The sequence below is a fragment of the Empidonax traillii genome, unplaced genomic scaffold (genome assembly GCF_003031625.1).
Source record: "Empidonax traillii isolate 1590-97213 ecotype Southwest subspecies unplaced genomic scaffold, ASM303162v1 scaffold232:size1090087, whole genome shotgun sequence".
Taxonomy (NCBI): Eukaryota; Metazoa; Chordata; class Aves; order Passeriformes; family Tyrannidae; genus Empidonax; species Empidonax traillii.
This window is the reverse complement of record NW_020955425.1, coordinates 38694-54718: the sequence shown is the minus strand read 5'-3', so window position 1 is coordinate 54718 and position 16025 is coordinate 38694. Positions and strand designations below refer to the sequence as shown.

The following is a 16025-nucleotide window of genomic DNA, read 5'->3' as shown; positions in this document are numbered from 1 at the left end:
AATTTCACAAATGCTTCCAGCCAGCTATTGCCAGCACTACTGCCAAAAGTAACACAGCCCTGCCCTTCGGCCACACCAGCTGCTCATTCCTGGCCCCAAGCACCTGCTGTGCTGTGCTGGAGAAGAACTGATTGATAAATGTAGCTGGAATTAAAAGCTGCCTTCTTTTTCTCCCAAGTTTGTATTCCCCATCAGTAAGGCACCTCTGAAGCCATGCTACCAAAGATCTGTCAGATTGCAATTGTCTCCTAGGGTGAAACTCCAAGGAGAGGAGGCAAGTTGAGGGAATTTTACAGTCTTATTCTTGGCTGCAAACCTGCCTTTTACTTCCCACTGAAGGAGGCTAAGGCTTCATGTCCTGTTACAGAGGTGTCAGAGCACACTGAGAGTACACTCCAGTGTCAGGACAGAAACTTCTGGAAGGAGACTGCTTTATCCAGCTGTGCTGGGACGAGCATACCCTCAGTTTGAGGTGGACAATGTAGTTGCTGTGGGTACCTAAAAACGGACATAAATCTGCAAGAGCATTGATGCCAATAGCAGCTTGAAAAGAAGACGCTGTAAAATAACACAAATAAAGAAACTATTCAAAACAGCCCTCTGTATCAAATACCTTACTCATATATAAACGTTTCACAGCTATATCACATCTGACTACCTTTCTTTTCAACAGAAACATCTGGACTTTATTAAACATTCCAAATGAGGGATCAGAGAAAGCAGTTTCTTGTTATTGTTTTATAAAAGCTACTTTTAATATGTGTTGTAGAAATACCAGCCACTAAAAAATCCAAGAAGGATCATCAGCAATTGAAACGATCAACTGCAACTGCCGTTTTGAGGTCTGAATTTCAGAGACTGCCTTCATATCTGCAGAGTCTCTGGTGACTATTTTAGCAGTAATAGTAGTTTTACTTACGGAACTTTGACCCACACGGTTAACTAATATTCAGGACTTTGCCAGATTTTCCTGCAGAGGGGGGTGGAGGGGATCGATGATGAATTCAGTTAGCTCCTCAGCAAAATCTTATTTATTTACAAAGAATGTACAGCCACGTCCCATTTCCTTGCACGCAGAGGAAGCAAATGGGAGGGAGTACTGTGCGGCAGTCCAAGTTTGCTGCTCTAGCCAGGATGCTTGCCCAGAAGCTGTCCCTTGGCTTTTTCTCAGGGCCATACACCACTGCTTCTCCCACTGTCTGCTGGCTCTTGCGTGGTGTTTCCGGTCCCAGACATGCACACAGGCAAACACAGCTGCAACCAGTCTGTGCTCTAGCTGCTGCGTTCGCAAGCAGTCCCTAGAAAAGTCTCTCTGGCTTTCTCCAAATTGGTGCTCGCTCATACGAGTCAGCTCATCTTAGCACTTGGCCATGTAGCCCTGTGCCGTGGGCAGCGGCTTCTAGGTTTTAGCTATCTTATGCCGCGAAGGAACTTAACTGCTCCTTCCTGAACAAAGCATGGCCAGAGTGCCTGTCAGTTTTAATGAGGTCTGTGACTGCTCTGGTAGGTTTTGCTTATATGGCATAAAGAGGAGAGGAGAAGTGACCTCCAAAGTAAATAGAACAACAAGGAACCAAATTAATTTTCATATATAATTTCTTCTATGATTTGCCAAGTGTCAGATTCTGTATAAAACAGAATCTTCCTACAGAATGTCGATCCTCACAAGAATACATTATAATGAAGATTTCAAAAGTACAAGCGCAACCTGTTTTTCATCTGAGACTTTGTCTGTATCATCTTCCAAACCACAGGCCTGACCCTGGGAGTGGAAGGACTGCTTTCAATAAACAAATCTTGATTTTCCAGTCCTGCACCGTCATTTACTTCTGTGCAAGCTGCACAGAGACATTACCAAATCTACCCCAGCCCACATAATAACTACTTTTTTTCATTGGTGTTCACAGGTGTAAATGCCTCCACAAAGCTTGTGACAGTGGAGAAGCAAGTCCCGGTGGTTTTACTAACAGGGTGAAGACGAATTATTTTTCTGAGAACTGATTAGTCATGTGGTATTACATTGTTGTATTATGTGCTGCCACAACAGGAGAGAGCTGCCCTCTCTCCCACAAATCTGGCATATCAGAGAACCTTTCTGAAACATACTTGTCTGCAGTCAGTAGATGTACTTTGCAGGGCTAATGAGAGACAGTTGTATTTCGTGAATGAAGCTCTGAGCTAGAGAATAAAACAAGTCAGTGACAATCATTTTCTTTCAGCAGATCCTCCAAATATATCTGCTTTTGTGAAACGGATGGGAGTGGTCGTATTCCTGTTCTACTAACATGGTTCCCAGACAAAATGTCTGTGCTGCTACCGTTCAAGGAAATAAAGTCAAAACCCTGCAAGCAACAAGCATGTTTAGGCATGCTAAGCATAATTTTGCTTCCAGTGTGGGAGGGTCCTAAATACTTGGCCTCCCCAGTGAAAGAAATGCACATTCAAGGAAGGCAGAAACTGAATTAACCCTTGATTACCAAACACAGTTATACTTCTAAATATTGAAGGCCAGATCTTCATTTCCTTGGGGAAGCTCTTTATGCACTGTAAAAACTTTGGTGTTCAACTACACTCCAAACAAGCTGACAAGCACATTTACAAATACAGTACTATCCTGCTGGTATTGCTCACCCCATCCTTCAAGAAAGGCATATGAATAAGCCATGTTCCTTACCAGCTGACTTTTGCCTTACTTCCACCACACCACCGTTGTTATCTGCTTGATTGTGTTCGGCACCAGAGCCTTCACTCAGGGCACACGTACATCTCTGCTGCTGTTCCTGCACATTGTGACACCAAGCCGTCACCACCTGCTGCCAGGGTGCTCTGGGCTCTCCATCTGAAGGGAGACAGGGCAGGCGCAGGGATGAGTTGGTCTCCCGAGACTTCCTGCCTTCTGAGCACACAGGCACTGGAGTCAGCGTGCTCCAAAGCAGCACCAGCAACGTTTTTGAGCTGTGGCGTGTACTTTGCCCCGCGAGTGCTGCAGCCTGCTGGCCTGTAAAACCAGCCTCTCAAGTTAAGAAAGTAGCGGAGCAGGAAACTGGCAGGAAGGCATGGCCAGCCACTGCTCCCCAAAGCCTCACACCCTTGAGTCCAACACATTTGGCAATGCTGACTTCATGTGGCGAGATGTGTTTGTATTGCCAGCGCTCGTTTTGGAGTAGAAGGGACTTAAGGGGGCACGCAGAAAAAAACGGGACAGGGCATCATCTGGAGGTTGAGTCTCTTTCTAAATTGGTTTTCCTTCTTGTTTAAAAACTATATTAACATTTGTCATTTAGCATTTACTGTAACAAACCCACAGTGAGTGACAGGCAATAAAAATCCCACAGTGATTTACATTATGTGAACAACAAGCTACCAGTGAGAATTCCGATGCCCTCCATACGAAGTAAATAAACATCAGTTTCCACCTAATATTTACTTTTTTGGAAGTTCAATATTAATCCCATTTGGCATATTTTAAGGAAGTGAGTTCTTGACCCCAAATTTTTATGGGCTGTAACAGTAAGTCCAATAAAAAAAAGGAAGTATATATTAAAGCTGCCCTTAAAATCAGATTGATTTTAGGCACAATTTTGAGAAAGACAGCACTTCACCTCATGTTTCAAGGAAAGGGGGTGAAACTGATACAACCCATCCAGACAAGTAAGATTATTTCTCGCTATGAAGATTTTTTTTAACAAGGATTTCTGAATATCTGCTTTAACCACCCCCCCCCCCCCCCCCCCCCCCCCCCCCAGCCCTCAAGGCAGATAACATTGTGCCACATGGGTTACATTAGCTGCATCGTGCTTTACACTGTAATAAAATGCTAAGGGAGCTTTCTAGGTAATATACCACAAAATAACACAACAGCTGAAGAAACAATTTCATTCCAAACTGGTTTGGAGATAAATAAGCTTTTAAATGTTAGTATTAAAAATACCTGCTGTTGGCAAAACAATCTAGATCAGCAGCTAATGGCACATTTATTGGATATTTTTCTGTAGAGAAATAAAAATGTGAAGTAGGCACAGGTGGGCTTCTATAGCCATCTTATCACTATTTACTGTGTTTGTTATAGCCCCTGTTCTGAATGCTGTGTGTGACGTAGGGATGCAGAAATGGGTGTAGAAATGCTTGTATAATCCAAAGGCCACAAGCTACAGCTTTTTTAATTACATGGCACTCTGCCTCTGAAATGGACACAAATCTGGTCCCAAACTGTTTTGAAAAAAAAAAAAAAAAAAACAGTAAGTGCAACACTAGCATGCTGGCTTTTCACCGTGGCAGTCTTTTGCAGTAGAGTTTAACCAAGTAAATAATGAAATACACTCTATTAAAGCTTTTGAACAGATGAGCAAGTACTCTAGAAGCAAACAGTGCCCAAACCACTCAGGGTTAAAGCTCGCTATAGCTGGACATGTCTGGAAGCTGAGGAGAAAGGGCAGCTCAAAGGTGCACCTGCCAGGCCCGGCTGTGCAAACCTTTAACTTCAGCGAGCCCTGTCTCTTTTGACTTTTCTAAGACAGAATTGAAAAATAAAAAAGGGAAGGGGGAGGGAGGAAGGCAACAGAAATAACTGGGATTCTTGTGACTTGGCGCCGGGAATAACCGACCAGTAAATTTCCACGAAGGAGTTCCTTTCCATGTGTGAAGTTCACTGGGGCGATACCTACCACCTGCCCCTCACGATCAGTGCTCCCCGTGTGCGTGAACTGTCCTTCGCGTACACGTACAAACGTACAAACCGTCCTTTAGGAGACTGCGGCGGTCTCCTCACGCCACCGCCGAGAAAGAAGAGCAGCAGCCTGTCGGCTGCACTCCCTTTCCACTAAATTTCCCCTTTCAGAGGAAAGACGGGGCTCTGACGTTGCGTTCGCTGCTTTTCAAACCCTGGCCCTCCCTTCCTCCCTCTCCCCGCCCGCCATGTCGCGCCGGGGCGGGCAGGGCGGGGCGGCGGCGGCCGTTGCGCCTGCGCGGCGCGGCGGGTGCGGCCGGTCATGGCCGCCTCCGTGTTCTGCTGCTTCTCGTGGTGCCGCGATGGCGGCGCCGGGCACATCCCGCTCAAGGAGATGCCAGCGGTGCACCTGGACACGCAGCGCATGGGTGAGCGCGGCGGGGCACGGCCGGCGCTCGGCGGCGGGCGGCTCCCCGACGGGCAGGGCCGCAGCCCCGGGGCGCGGCACGGGGTAACCGCTGGGAAAGTCGCTTTTTTCGCGACTTGTTTAGCAGGATTTGGCGGTTTTTAGGGAGAGGGAAAAAAAAAAAAAGCCTCTCTTTGGCTTAAACTGATCAGCACAATGAGGATGTGGGGGTGCGCCTCGGTCTCGGGGAGTGTCCGAGGGGGACAGGCAGCCCGACAAGGGTGGTCCGGGTCAGAGCCGAGGGGACGAGTTCACCAATTCACAGAATCAACCGGGTTGGAAAAGACCTCTGAGATCAAGTCCAACCTATGACCGAACAGCACCATGTCAGCTAGACCATGGCACTGAGTGCCACGTCCAGTCTTTCCTTAAACACCTCCAGGGACGGTGACTCCACCTCCAGTGATGGCAGTGAAGATGCTGAAGGAACCAGGCCGTGCAGAGTCGTGTCCATGCCGCTCCTTTGAGCGTTGTCCTTAGGATGAGCTAGCCACAAAACCGTGCCCAGGCTTTGTTGAGGAGAGAAGTGGTCTGGGCCAGCAGCGCCAGACCTGGGGAAAGAGCTAGGAGAAATGGATTGGATACAGTCCAGTGCTTGAGCATCGTTATTAACAACTGTTTCCCATGTACTTGACCACAGGGCCTAGAGATGAAGTCTTACAACAGAGAAGGAAAACTCCCTTTTTTTCTCTCTGTATTGACAGGCACGTTTCGAATAAAAGGATTATTGCATAGAATGACTTGCAATTCCGTCAATCATTTCTACCCTTTTCCTTCTTGTTGCAGAATGTTTTTTCTCCGATGTTAGAGACAGAGTACAGGGCTTTGGTCTCACAGTGAACCCTTTCTGACTAAATTGTAAGTTATGCTTCTGATGTGGTTAAGCAAAAGTTGTAATCAGCATGGTGCCGTAAAGCCCAGGAGGTGAAAATTAGATCAGCGTATAGATTTTAAATAAATAAACCCTAGTGGAAAGATGAACTAGCCTGTAAACAGCCTTCCTTCTCTTACTTCAAAGTGTGGCCCATCATCATAATTCTTACAGACTAATGAAGCTTGTACTTGGGGCAGAAAGAACAAAAACTGTTTTCAATGTTTAGGGCTTTGAGGGCTGCTTCCAGACTTCTAAAAATGTTCTGAAGTTTTGTGGCTTGGTTGTTTTTCTTCTTGCAGGAACAGATGTTGTCATTGTTAAAAATGGCAGAAGAATATGTGGCACAGGAGGCTGCTTAGCCAATGCACCTTTGCATCAGAACAAGAGCTATTTCGAGTTTAAAATCCAGTCCACAGGTTAGTTAGCAAAAAATATACAACCTTAAACTTGGAAGCCTGCTGGTGGTCGTATCTCAAATGTTCAACACATGCATCTTTTTAATTGCATCCTTGAACTTGTGTACATTGGAGAGTGGTATAAGTTGTCATGGCATAAAAGGAAATTTAATCTTTTTTTAACCATGACTCTGAAATACTAAAAAGAATGGTAAGTATATTACTAAAGTGCAAATATTTAATCCCCACATTGTTTTGTATGCTGTTAAATGCATGTTTTTCAGTGGGCATATTTTAGAAATGTTTCTTGCTAGATAGATGCTTATGAGCCCATAAAACACTGTAGTTATGAATTTTTTTTTAAATAGTGCATTTTATCCAGTGGTATTTGCAGCTATTTGTCTGCCTTCCTTTGCTTTTAATATGCTCTGTGTTTGCCCAAGCCAGGGTAACACACTTTGTACTACCCTTTGCTCTTCAAATCAAATGTGCAGCACTTGTTCCAACACTGCCTTATCTAGAGGAGCCTTTCAGCACCGTTTCTTTTTGCTTTTACTGATGTAGTCAGCCTCACTAGTACAGAAAGCACTCCAGGCTTGGCTTACCTGTATTCTGACATTAAAAATCAGCCTGTATTTTTAAAAACAATAGGCAACGTGAAAAGGAAGCGGTTCTTTCCCTAAGTGTGTAGTGGGAGGGAAGAAAAAGGTAAATGCTAGTCCAGAGCCAGGCCTTCTGATACCAGCTGGAGCTTGGTGCCGACATGTTTTGGGTAAGGGTTGTTTGCATTCAGTTGGGATTAGAGTGCAGGCAGTGTGAACACAGGTCTGTCCACAGCAACTTGCAGTCAAATGAGTTGTTTAGTTTTAGGTTACATGTAACCCCATATCAGTATTAAGTTTTTGTGTCCTTTATGTTGGGGGAAGAATCCATTGCAGCTGTTGTTCATATATGGTGTTTATTCACACAGATACGGTATCCATGTTCTTACACTTGAGAAACACGGGCAGTAAACTCTCCTGGTCACTGTGAGCCATGTCTCATCTATTCCTGTGCCCCAAGGCAGGAGAACTGTAGATGACTTAATGAAAATCTTTGATTTCCAGAAATGTCCCTGAACAATCTGTTCGGGGTTATCTGTGGGCTCACCCTGACTACTGGAAAGTTTTCTGAAGGATAATCACACTCTTGCCCTTTTCATTCTGGGCATGTAAGTGTTAGAATAAATAGTTCTGCAATTTTTGTCTTTTTAAATTAATTTTTTTTACATTTCTTGCCTCATTTTAGTCTTCTGGAGAATAAACAGTTCCAGTTTGTTGGGGTTTTTTCATTGTCTTCTTCTAGATGAAATTTTTACACTTTTGAGTGGTTTTGTTGTTTCTTCTGCAATATCTCTAATTGCCCTAATTTGTCTTGGGATATGATGCTTAAAATGGATGCTCTGCTCCAGCTGCAGCAGCAGTGGATGTCCTTGATCTGCTGTACATACAGTATGTCTGCCTTACACATGCCGCACATCCAGTTTTTCATGACAGCAGGGCCCAGACTCGTGCTCAGCATGTGCTCTGTGATAAACCCCCAAACCACGTTCTGTGAACCAGTTGCCAAGCCACTGCTATATTTGTGCCATTTACTATTCTTGCTTACCTGCTCTTCTTTGTAATTCATAAAAAGCCGATGAACTTTTTCTTATTTCAGGCCTCTTAACCACTTTGTTAGGATCATTTTAAATTTGAGGGTCCTCTGAAGAGCTTGAAGTCCTGTCAGGTTGGGATTGGCAGCATGTTTAATAAGCACATCATCATGTTATCCACATAATTGATGAAAAAAAGAATACAGAATGGTATCTGACCTTGTGCATTCAATGCAAAACCTCAAACCACACTTGAGTCATCGTTTTTGATTTGACAGGGTGCTACTGATGAGTAATCCTGGAATAGTTTTCTAACCACTCGTGCCTTCACATTGCTGTAACTGTCTAGACCGTATTTTCGTCATTTGACTATTTCAGTGTTTATGAGTTTCAAAAACATTACCAAATTGAGATCTATTATACTTTCTACACTTTCTTCTTTTTCCATAAGACTGATCTAGCTAGCTCTTTACAATTCTCTGGATCCTTCTTTTTCAGGATAGATGCCACTCTTGTGGCTGCTTGAACTTGGTCTGGCTAGGATGGAGTTAATTTTCTTCACAGCAGCTGCTGTGGTGTTGTGTTCTAGATCTGTGACCAAAACAATGCTGATAACACACTAATGTTTTAGCTATTGCTGAGCAGTGTTTGCACAGCATCAAGGCTGTTTCTCTCTCTTTCTCACTCTGCCCCTCCAGTGAGTAAGATTAGGGTTACACAAGAGGTTGGGAAGGGACTTAAGCAGGTGGATGACCCAACCTAACTAAAGAGATATTCCATACCACATACTGTCATGCTCAGGAAAAAATGGGAGAGGAGGGGATTTACGGAGGTTAGCCATTTTTTGCTTGGGAATTGGCTGGGCATCGGTCTACCCATGGGAGGTGGTGAGTGATTGCCATAGCATCACTTTGGTTTGATTTCTTTTTCTTCTTTTTCTTCTTCTTATTAAATAATTTTTATCTTTAGCCACAAGTTTTCTCGGTTTTACTCTTCCTTTCCTCTTTCTTTGTTCCACTGGGGCCTGTGGGGGGAAGGGAGTGATTGGCTGGATGGTGCTTAACTGCCTACCAGAGCTAACCCACAACAGCTCTGGTATTTCCAGGAGATAGTTACTGATAGTACCACCATGGTACTAGTTAAAATTCTTTATGCTGTCCTCTTCAGTCAGATAGTCTTCAAAAGAATGTTTTTTTTTTTCCTTACTGTGTTACTGTCACATTTTAGGGATTTGGGGTATTGGAGTTGCAACCCAGAAAGCAAACTTGAATCAAATTCCACTTGGTCGGGATGTCCACAGCCTGGTGATGAGAAATGATGGAGCTCTCTACTATAACAATGAGGAGAAAAGTAGGCTACCAGCAAACAACCTTCCTCAGGAGGGCGATGTGGTGGTGAGTTTCTTAAGGCTTTGTTACTTCCTCAGCTGCTACTGAATGCCTCTTATTTACAGCCCTGTGGTCATACTGACTGTTTCAGTCAAATTGTTTGGCTTGCATCTCTCTGTGTGTAAAGTGCTGATATAAACTCCCGTTGTCTTTGAACGGGGCAGCTGCCTCGATATTGGTGGACTTCACTGATTGGTGTGTAGGTATTGATATGTTCTGAACGAGGGACGGAGTTAACCAGGGTTTGAGAAGTAGTCTTCAATGCTCATTTGCAGTATCTACCTGACAGATAACTCCCATCACAAGGATCCTGTACTGTTTGAGATGGGACCTCCCTGACCAAATAACGTGCTGGAGTGCATTGCGTGGCTATGCACCACGCCCAGCTGAACTCATAGCTAACTGGTTAATGATTAGAAGGACAGAGCAGAGATGGGTCCTAGGTGATAAATTAATTGGGGTTTTTAACAAAACTTTTGTAGGGAAAAAGAGATATTAAGTGGGGAGGGTGGTAATGTTCCCTGGGAAAATGATTAAGAATGAGGGAAAATGGAGAATCCTTTTTTTTTTTTTTTTTTCTGTACCTTACTATTCCAAAAAAATCTTAAGATTACTTTGTTTATGGAGTTGAGTTTTTAGGACCGTTATTTCCTCCATGTCCTTTTACAGATGTATTTTCAAAAGTACGTGGGAGCAACACAGTGAAATTTAGACCATTTATCACCACTAATTTTTTGCGCTGTGTAACCTTGCCTCTATGTAGCAGTGGTTAGAAATGTCATCCTTAAAAACTCCAAACAGCTAAGGTTGACATCGCCATGCTTACCCACAGATGCTATGCTGTTCTTTTAATCCCCTTCTGAAAGTGTTTTTTGGAGAGTTGCAGACTGCTTCAGTTTTTGGTCAACTTGTGTAGCTTCAACTAAACACAGAAAAGTAGCTGATGTGTTGCTGCTTACTCCCCAGTTTCCATAAATTTCAATTTATTTTGATTTATTTATATTTTATTTTCTGTCACGAAAATAGATTTCTGAAGTTCTAAATGACAGCACAAATTGTCACACTCAGCCATACCAAAGCAGTGAGAAAAATCCTTTAGCTAACAGATAAGTAAGTTATTACCCTGTTAGTGTTTGCTTGCTGCTCCGTAGTCAGCATATTTCTAGTGTTGTGTATGAAACCACGGTCTGCTGCTGCCGGCAGAGTAAATGAGCTGAGAGACGTTCCTTTATGGAAGCATGGAAAGATAAACTTGATTCATAGCATCACTGTTTCTTCGAGTTATTTCCATGAGAAGATATAAACAAGAAGACTGCAAACTGCCTAATATTCAAAATCATTGAAAATCTTGTGTGTCTCCAACACAGTGAAGAACACTTTGGAAATGTGTTTCGTAAACTTAGTAAGATGCAACGTGCAGCGCATAGTACTGTGCTGCCTCCAAACTGAGTGGGTGCTAAGGAGTCCTGACTATTTGAAAATGCAGATGTTATAAGTCATTTATTAACTTCTAATTGTTTGCAGGAATGAAGTCAGATTTTCTAGGATGCTGTGGTTTTCATAACCGTGTTAAGATTTGCCTGTGGCTAAGAAAGCTAAATTAAGTAGCAGTCTTATGCGTATAAACTTGTTGATGCTTTTTTTTTGTTGATTTTCTTTATTTTGTAGGGCATTACATATGACCATGTAGAATTAAATGTATATTTAAATGGGAAGAACATGCATTGTCCAGCTTCAGGAATCAGGGGGACTGTCTATCCAGTGGTCTATGGTAAGTCAGAGATTTTCAAACTGTTTCATAGTATGGACAGTACTCTGTCTTGTGAGCCGCATCTTCTTCTCACTTTAGTGGAACACACACATCAATTGTTTATTCTTGAAAACTACAACAATTAATTACATGAAAATGCAAACCTAGGAAATTAGAAAAGTATATTTTCACCTTATTCTTAATACTGCTTAGTAGGAAAAAAAACACATTGTCCACATCCAGCAAGCTGGGATGTTGCTGCACTCAGTCTAAAAGTTGCCAGGTAAAAAAACTGTGAAAGAAAAGCAACAGATTTGAACTAGCGTAGACTCGTGATCTAATCTGATTTACCTTTGAAGCTTGTAATTTGTGCCTTTTAATATCACATACTTCATAAATGCATTCAGTGTTACATAGGAATAGAATTGCTGTTTGTGTTTTCTTACGACAGTAATAACTTTAATGTAGTGCCAGTACAGCTGCTTGCTGTGTGGTGGTGCAGCTCTTTGCTGCTACACCAAATTTGTGCCCAGTTTTGAAATCCAGCAATTGGTTAGCAACTTATGGGAGCTGTTTTGCAAGCAAGCACGAATATAACATAGCAATTTTGAACAGGAAACAAATACCATATCGAATTAATCACTGCCTAGGCACTTTAAAAAAAAAAAAAGAATTATGGAAGCTGGAATTTGGCCAAGTCATATTAAAATTTTACTCTTCCAGAAGCTTGTGGTAATTTTGTAGTTCCCAAGCAGTCAGAATTTAACATCTCATCTGTAAGGCAGCACTTCCCCTAGCTCAGTGCATAGTCAGTGCTCCTCTCCAGATTGACATGTAAGTTACAGAAACTGATAATTGCTCACCATATTTCCACTATTACACCTACAGCCATGGCAGAGTTACAGAAGGGGTCAGGTTGGAAGGGACCATTGGAGGTCATCTGGTCCAACCTCCCTGCTCAGCAGGGTCCCCTAGAGCACATTACTCAGGATTGTGTCCAGACGTTTCTTGAATATCTCCAGTGAAGGAGACTCCACAACCTCTCTGGGCAACCTGTTCAGTGCTCAGTCACCCACACAGTAAAGAAGTTCTTCCTGGTGTTCAAGTGGAACTTCCTCTGCGTCAGTTTCTTCTTTTTATCTCTTGTCCCCACTCTCCTCTCTTTGGCACCACTGAGAAGAGCCTGGCTCCATCCTCCTGGCAGGCTCCCTTCAGATACTTACAGACATGGATGAGGTCCCTCTCCATTGTCTCTTCCTAAGGCTGAACAGGCCCAGCTCCCTCAGCCTTTCCCTGTAAGAGAGACACTCCAGTCCCTTAATCCTCTTCACAGACCTCTGCTGGACCTGCTCCAGGAGCTGCATCTTCAGTTTATCTTTATTCCTATGTGAGCCTTATCTAAGTAGTAACCCCTTCCAAAATAATTTTGCTATTGAGATACCATTAGCTATGTGATGGGGATAATTTTTTTATTTCATGGTGCATTCCTAATGAACTGTTGGCATGTTCCCATTTCTATCTTGATACATTTGTAATACTGAATTTTTTGAACAGGAAGAAAATACTCCAGATGCATTGTAGAGCCTTTGAAGTCTATAAATGTAGCCGACGAATTACGTATTTCCAAGCCATTAGAGTGGAAATTGTTTTATATGGTCATGTCGTGATGTGTTCTTAAGCCACGTGATGGCGCTGCTAAAATGCTGTGGCAGCTCCGTGTGCAAAATCTTCATGAGCAGCAGGAGAGCTGCTGTGTGGGAACTCATCTTTGCATCTTCCCTGTATTTTGGTAGGGGTGTTACATAGCGTGAAGAATGAAGATTACTTTCAGAAAACATTTGGTAGCATGTAGGTTTAGCCTGCTGTAAACCATTTTTTTCCTCAGACTAAGGAAGTCCTATGCCTGGGGAATGCAGTGATCTTTTACTGCCAGGCCCTTATTATCATCTTCCACAAGTGGGCATAATTTCATCATAATTATCATGTCTCCTACGTAGGGCTGTAACAATTGAAGCCTGCAGACTGCCTTTGTGCGGTACTTACTTTAACTTTAACATAAATGTCCTTAATTTAATGTAAACGAACAGCTTCTAGTCATGTGGAAGGATTTGGCCATAGAGCATCATTTACCCTATTCAGACTAGAGCTATAGACATGTTATTAAAAGAAACATGGTAGATGAGGCAAACGCAGTGTCAAGCTTGAGAATGTAAAAGAGAAAAAGGGACTTAAAGAGTACGCAACTGTACTTCAGGCACTTTCATGGAAGCAAGATGCAAACACTGCAGAAGTACTACAGAACTGTACAAATACACTAATATGAATTTTAACTGAACCTAGGAGGGAAAAATTCTGACCTTGGCTCTGAGATAGCAAAGTTCCAAAACACGGAGATGAAGCTTTTCTGGTTTGAACTAATGTTGCTAGTGTGCCAGGTTCATCTCAGAAGTTGTCTTTGAAAGGGATTTTGCTTTTCTGATTGGTTGGATATTTCAGTTTGCTGCTGAAGTACAGCAAAGCTTTGCTCTGAAAATACTCAGTCGTTTCTTTTTTATATTCTACGTTGAAAGTAATGTTGCAGGTAGCTAAATTTTGCAGGGAGTCCAAAGCTAGGAGAAGTTTTGTAAAAGAACATTACCTTCCCACTTTTCAGAAGCAGTCAAAGCAGCTCTCTTTGTATCACATGTTAAAACACATGGTCTGACACCAACCAATGCAGACATCTGAAACCTTGTAAACCTCCAAAACCCCAAGATAAACAGCTGAAACTCCAGCAGAATCAGGAAGTGGACAGAAAAATATGCACCTGACGAGGTGACATCCCTGCAGTGTGTATCTAGTAGTGTCCTTACTCTGTAGACTTCTGGAGAAATAGAGTAGAAAATTTGGAGAGAGTAGCCTGAAGCTCTGCTAACACTCCCAGTGAAAACAGGCATAGCTTTCTTGTTGACTTCACCAAGGACCATTACAGACTAAAGTAAGCAGCAGAAAAAAAAGATGGTTTGCTCTCCTGGGGTATGTGTAGGGCTCTAGCAAATTCACTGAAGAGATTTCTTTCAATTGCATATATGTAATGAATGTATTGAAGAAATTCTCTGTGGTTTGATCGTAGGATACAACCTAATAAGATGGTGTAATAGAGGATCAAACTGTAAGTGTTCCTTCTCTAATTCCTTCTTTTTGGTTCTCTTCTGCAGTTGATGACAGTGCCATTCTGGATTGTCAGTTCAGTGAATTTTACCATACACCTCCACCAGGGTTTGAAAAGATCCTCTTTGAGCAGCAAATCTTCTGAATGTCTTCATACTGAAAATTTGCACCCTGCACTGTTACAAAAGCTTTGTCATTTTAAAGCTTCACTTTACTTTCAGGAAACATATCTGTATTTTTAGTAAGTATTTGTGACTGTTGTCTGCAGAATAAATATGTTAACTGCAACACCAGGTAAATGTGTTGCAACTGTGAGTTTTCTGGCAATGTTTTGTGATTGAAAATGAGTGTTTGGGGCAGGGTTTTTCTCCGATTTGTACTTGATGCATAAGGAGACTAAGGGATGTTACTGCCGTCAGTATTACATTCAGTACTTTGAATGAACTGGAGCTCTGTAAGACAAATAGTTCTTATGCATATGATAGCTACGGAGATGTATAGTTCTCATGACTTTTTTTTCCACCAACTTTTTTTCTCACAGAAATTATGTAATTTGTCTAAAGGATGCACTGTGTTTCTAGTCTGTGATCTGGAGTCTCCCAGTTGTGCATAACGACTAATAATACAATGGCATAACTAGAAGCTAGATACTTTTGTTTTGCAAGGTGTAGATGAATCCATTCCCTCAATCTTAGACCAGCAAATACAATTCACCTATTTCTCCTAGCTTTTCATTTGCTTTTATTGTGACCAAAAAAAAAAAAAAAAAAAAAAAAAACCAAGAATATTTTCTAGTAATACTTTTTTGCTGAACCTTAAAAAGTAAACCTAAACACTCCTTGTGTTTTTGAGGGCCACCATGCTGTGGTTACTCTGGTAGGAGAGTATAAGTACAGATCAGCTCAACTTGGGTATGCAAAGAGCTAGGTGAGGGGTATGAGATGTTATGGTGAAGCCTTACATCTAAACTGTAAATTAGATTATTCTCTTCTGGAATAGCGTATTTAATTTCTTCATGAATCATTTATAAATGGCAAAGACATTGTTCTAAAATGTGATGCCCTGGAATATACATTGTGAGATGCTTTTCTTCCCCTCTTGTCATGTTTAATATACTTCGTAGAAGAATTTTTATTGTAAAAAAGAAAATCTTCATACTGAATGTTTGTGTTTTGGTTTTGGCTCTTCCTGGGTTAATGCGTTTGCATAAATAATTTTATTTAAATATTTTTAGAAATTACCTTATTCTGAAATTTTCAAATATAAACAGCTTTCTCAAAGCCTTTCACCTTAGGATTTACTGCATCTGTTCCTAATTCTGTGGCCTGTGTTTTCCTTTCTTTTAGCCTTGCTGTCACATGACAGTGTTGTGTAAAACTTTTCAGCCTGAAAGGAATGATGCCCTTGTCAGCATTAAGGTATAAAACTCGGGAGATTAGACTGCAGTTTTATCATTTCCCCCTGAAATCTACTCAAATCAGAGTAGGGAATGAGAAATAAAACCTAAATCCTAAAACGCCTTCCCCCCACCCCTCCCTTCTTCCTGGGCTTAAATTTATTCCCTGTTTGCTCTACCTTCTCCCTCTACAGTGGCGCAGAGGGACGGGGAATGGGGGCTGTGGTCAGACATGTCTCTGCTGCTCCTTCTTCTCATGGGGAGGACTCCTCACACTCGTCCCATGCACCAGCGTGGGTCCCTCCCA

The 16025-nt window shown here is 42.2% G+C and overlaps 2 protein-coding genes across 3 annotated transcripts in view; one reads left to right on the top strand and one right to left on the bottom strand.

The window, feature by feature from the left end:
* TRIM13 (tripartite motif containing 13) overlaps nucleotides 1–4831 on the bottom strand; it is a 12463-nt gene extending 7632 nt beyond the window's left edge. Inside the window, exons 1-3 of one of the 2 annotated variants that reach the window (XM_027888124.1) lie at nucleotides 4605–4831; nucleotides 2673–2839; nucleotides 77–82 (exon numbers count right to left, since the gene is read on the bottom strand). The gene's annotated coding sequence lies outside the window, so the exon portion shown is untranslated. Of the gene's footprint in view, nucleotides 1–76; nucleotides 83–2672; nucleotides 2908–4604 lie in introns of those variants that run through there. The other variant, XM_027888126.1, reaches the window with a different exon arrangement.
* A 120-nt stretch (nucleotides 4832–4951) lies between these two features.
* On the top strand, nucleotides 4952–15466 carry SPRYD7 (SPRY domain containing 7). Its single transcript, XM_027888143.1, has 5 exons — nucleotides 4952–5094; nucleotides 6306–6422; nucleotides 9262–9428; nucleotides 11091–11193; nucleotides 14370–15466. The coding sequence occupies exons 1-5, from the start codon at nucleotides 4989–4991 to the stop codon at nucleotides 14465–14467; spliced, it is 591 nt and encodes a 196-aa protein (XP_027743944.1). The 5' UTR covers nucleotides 4952–4988; the 3' UTR covers nucleotides 14468–15466.
* The last annotated feature ends 559 nt before the right edge of the window (nucleotides 15467–16025 follow it).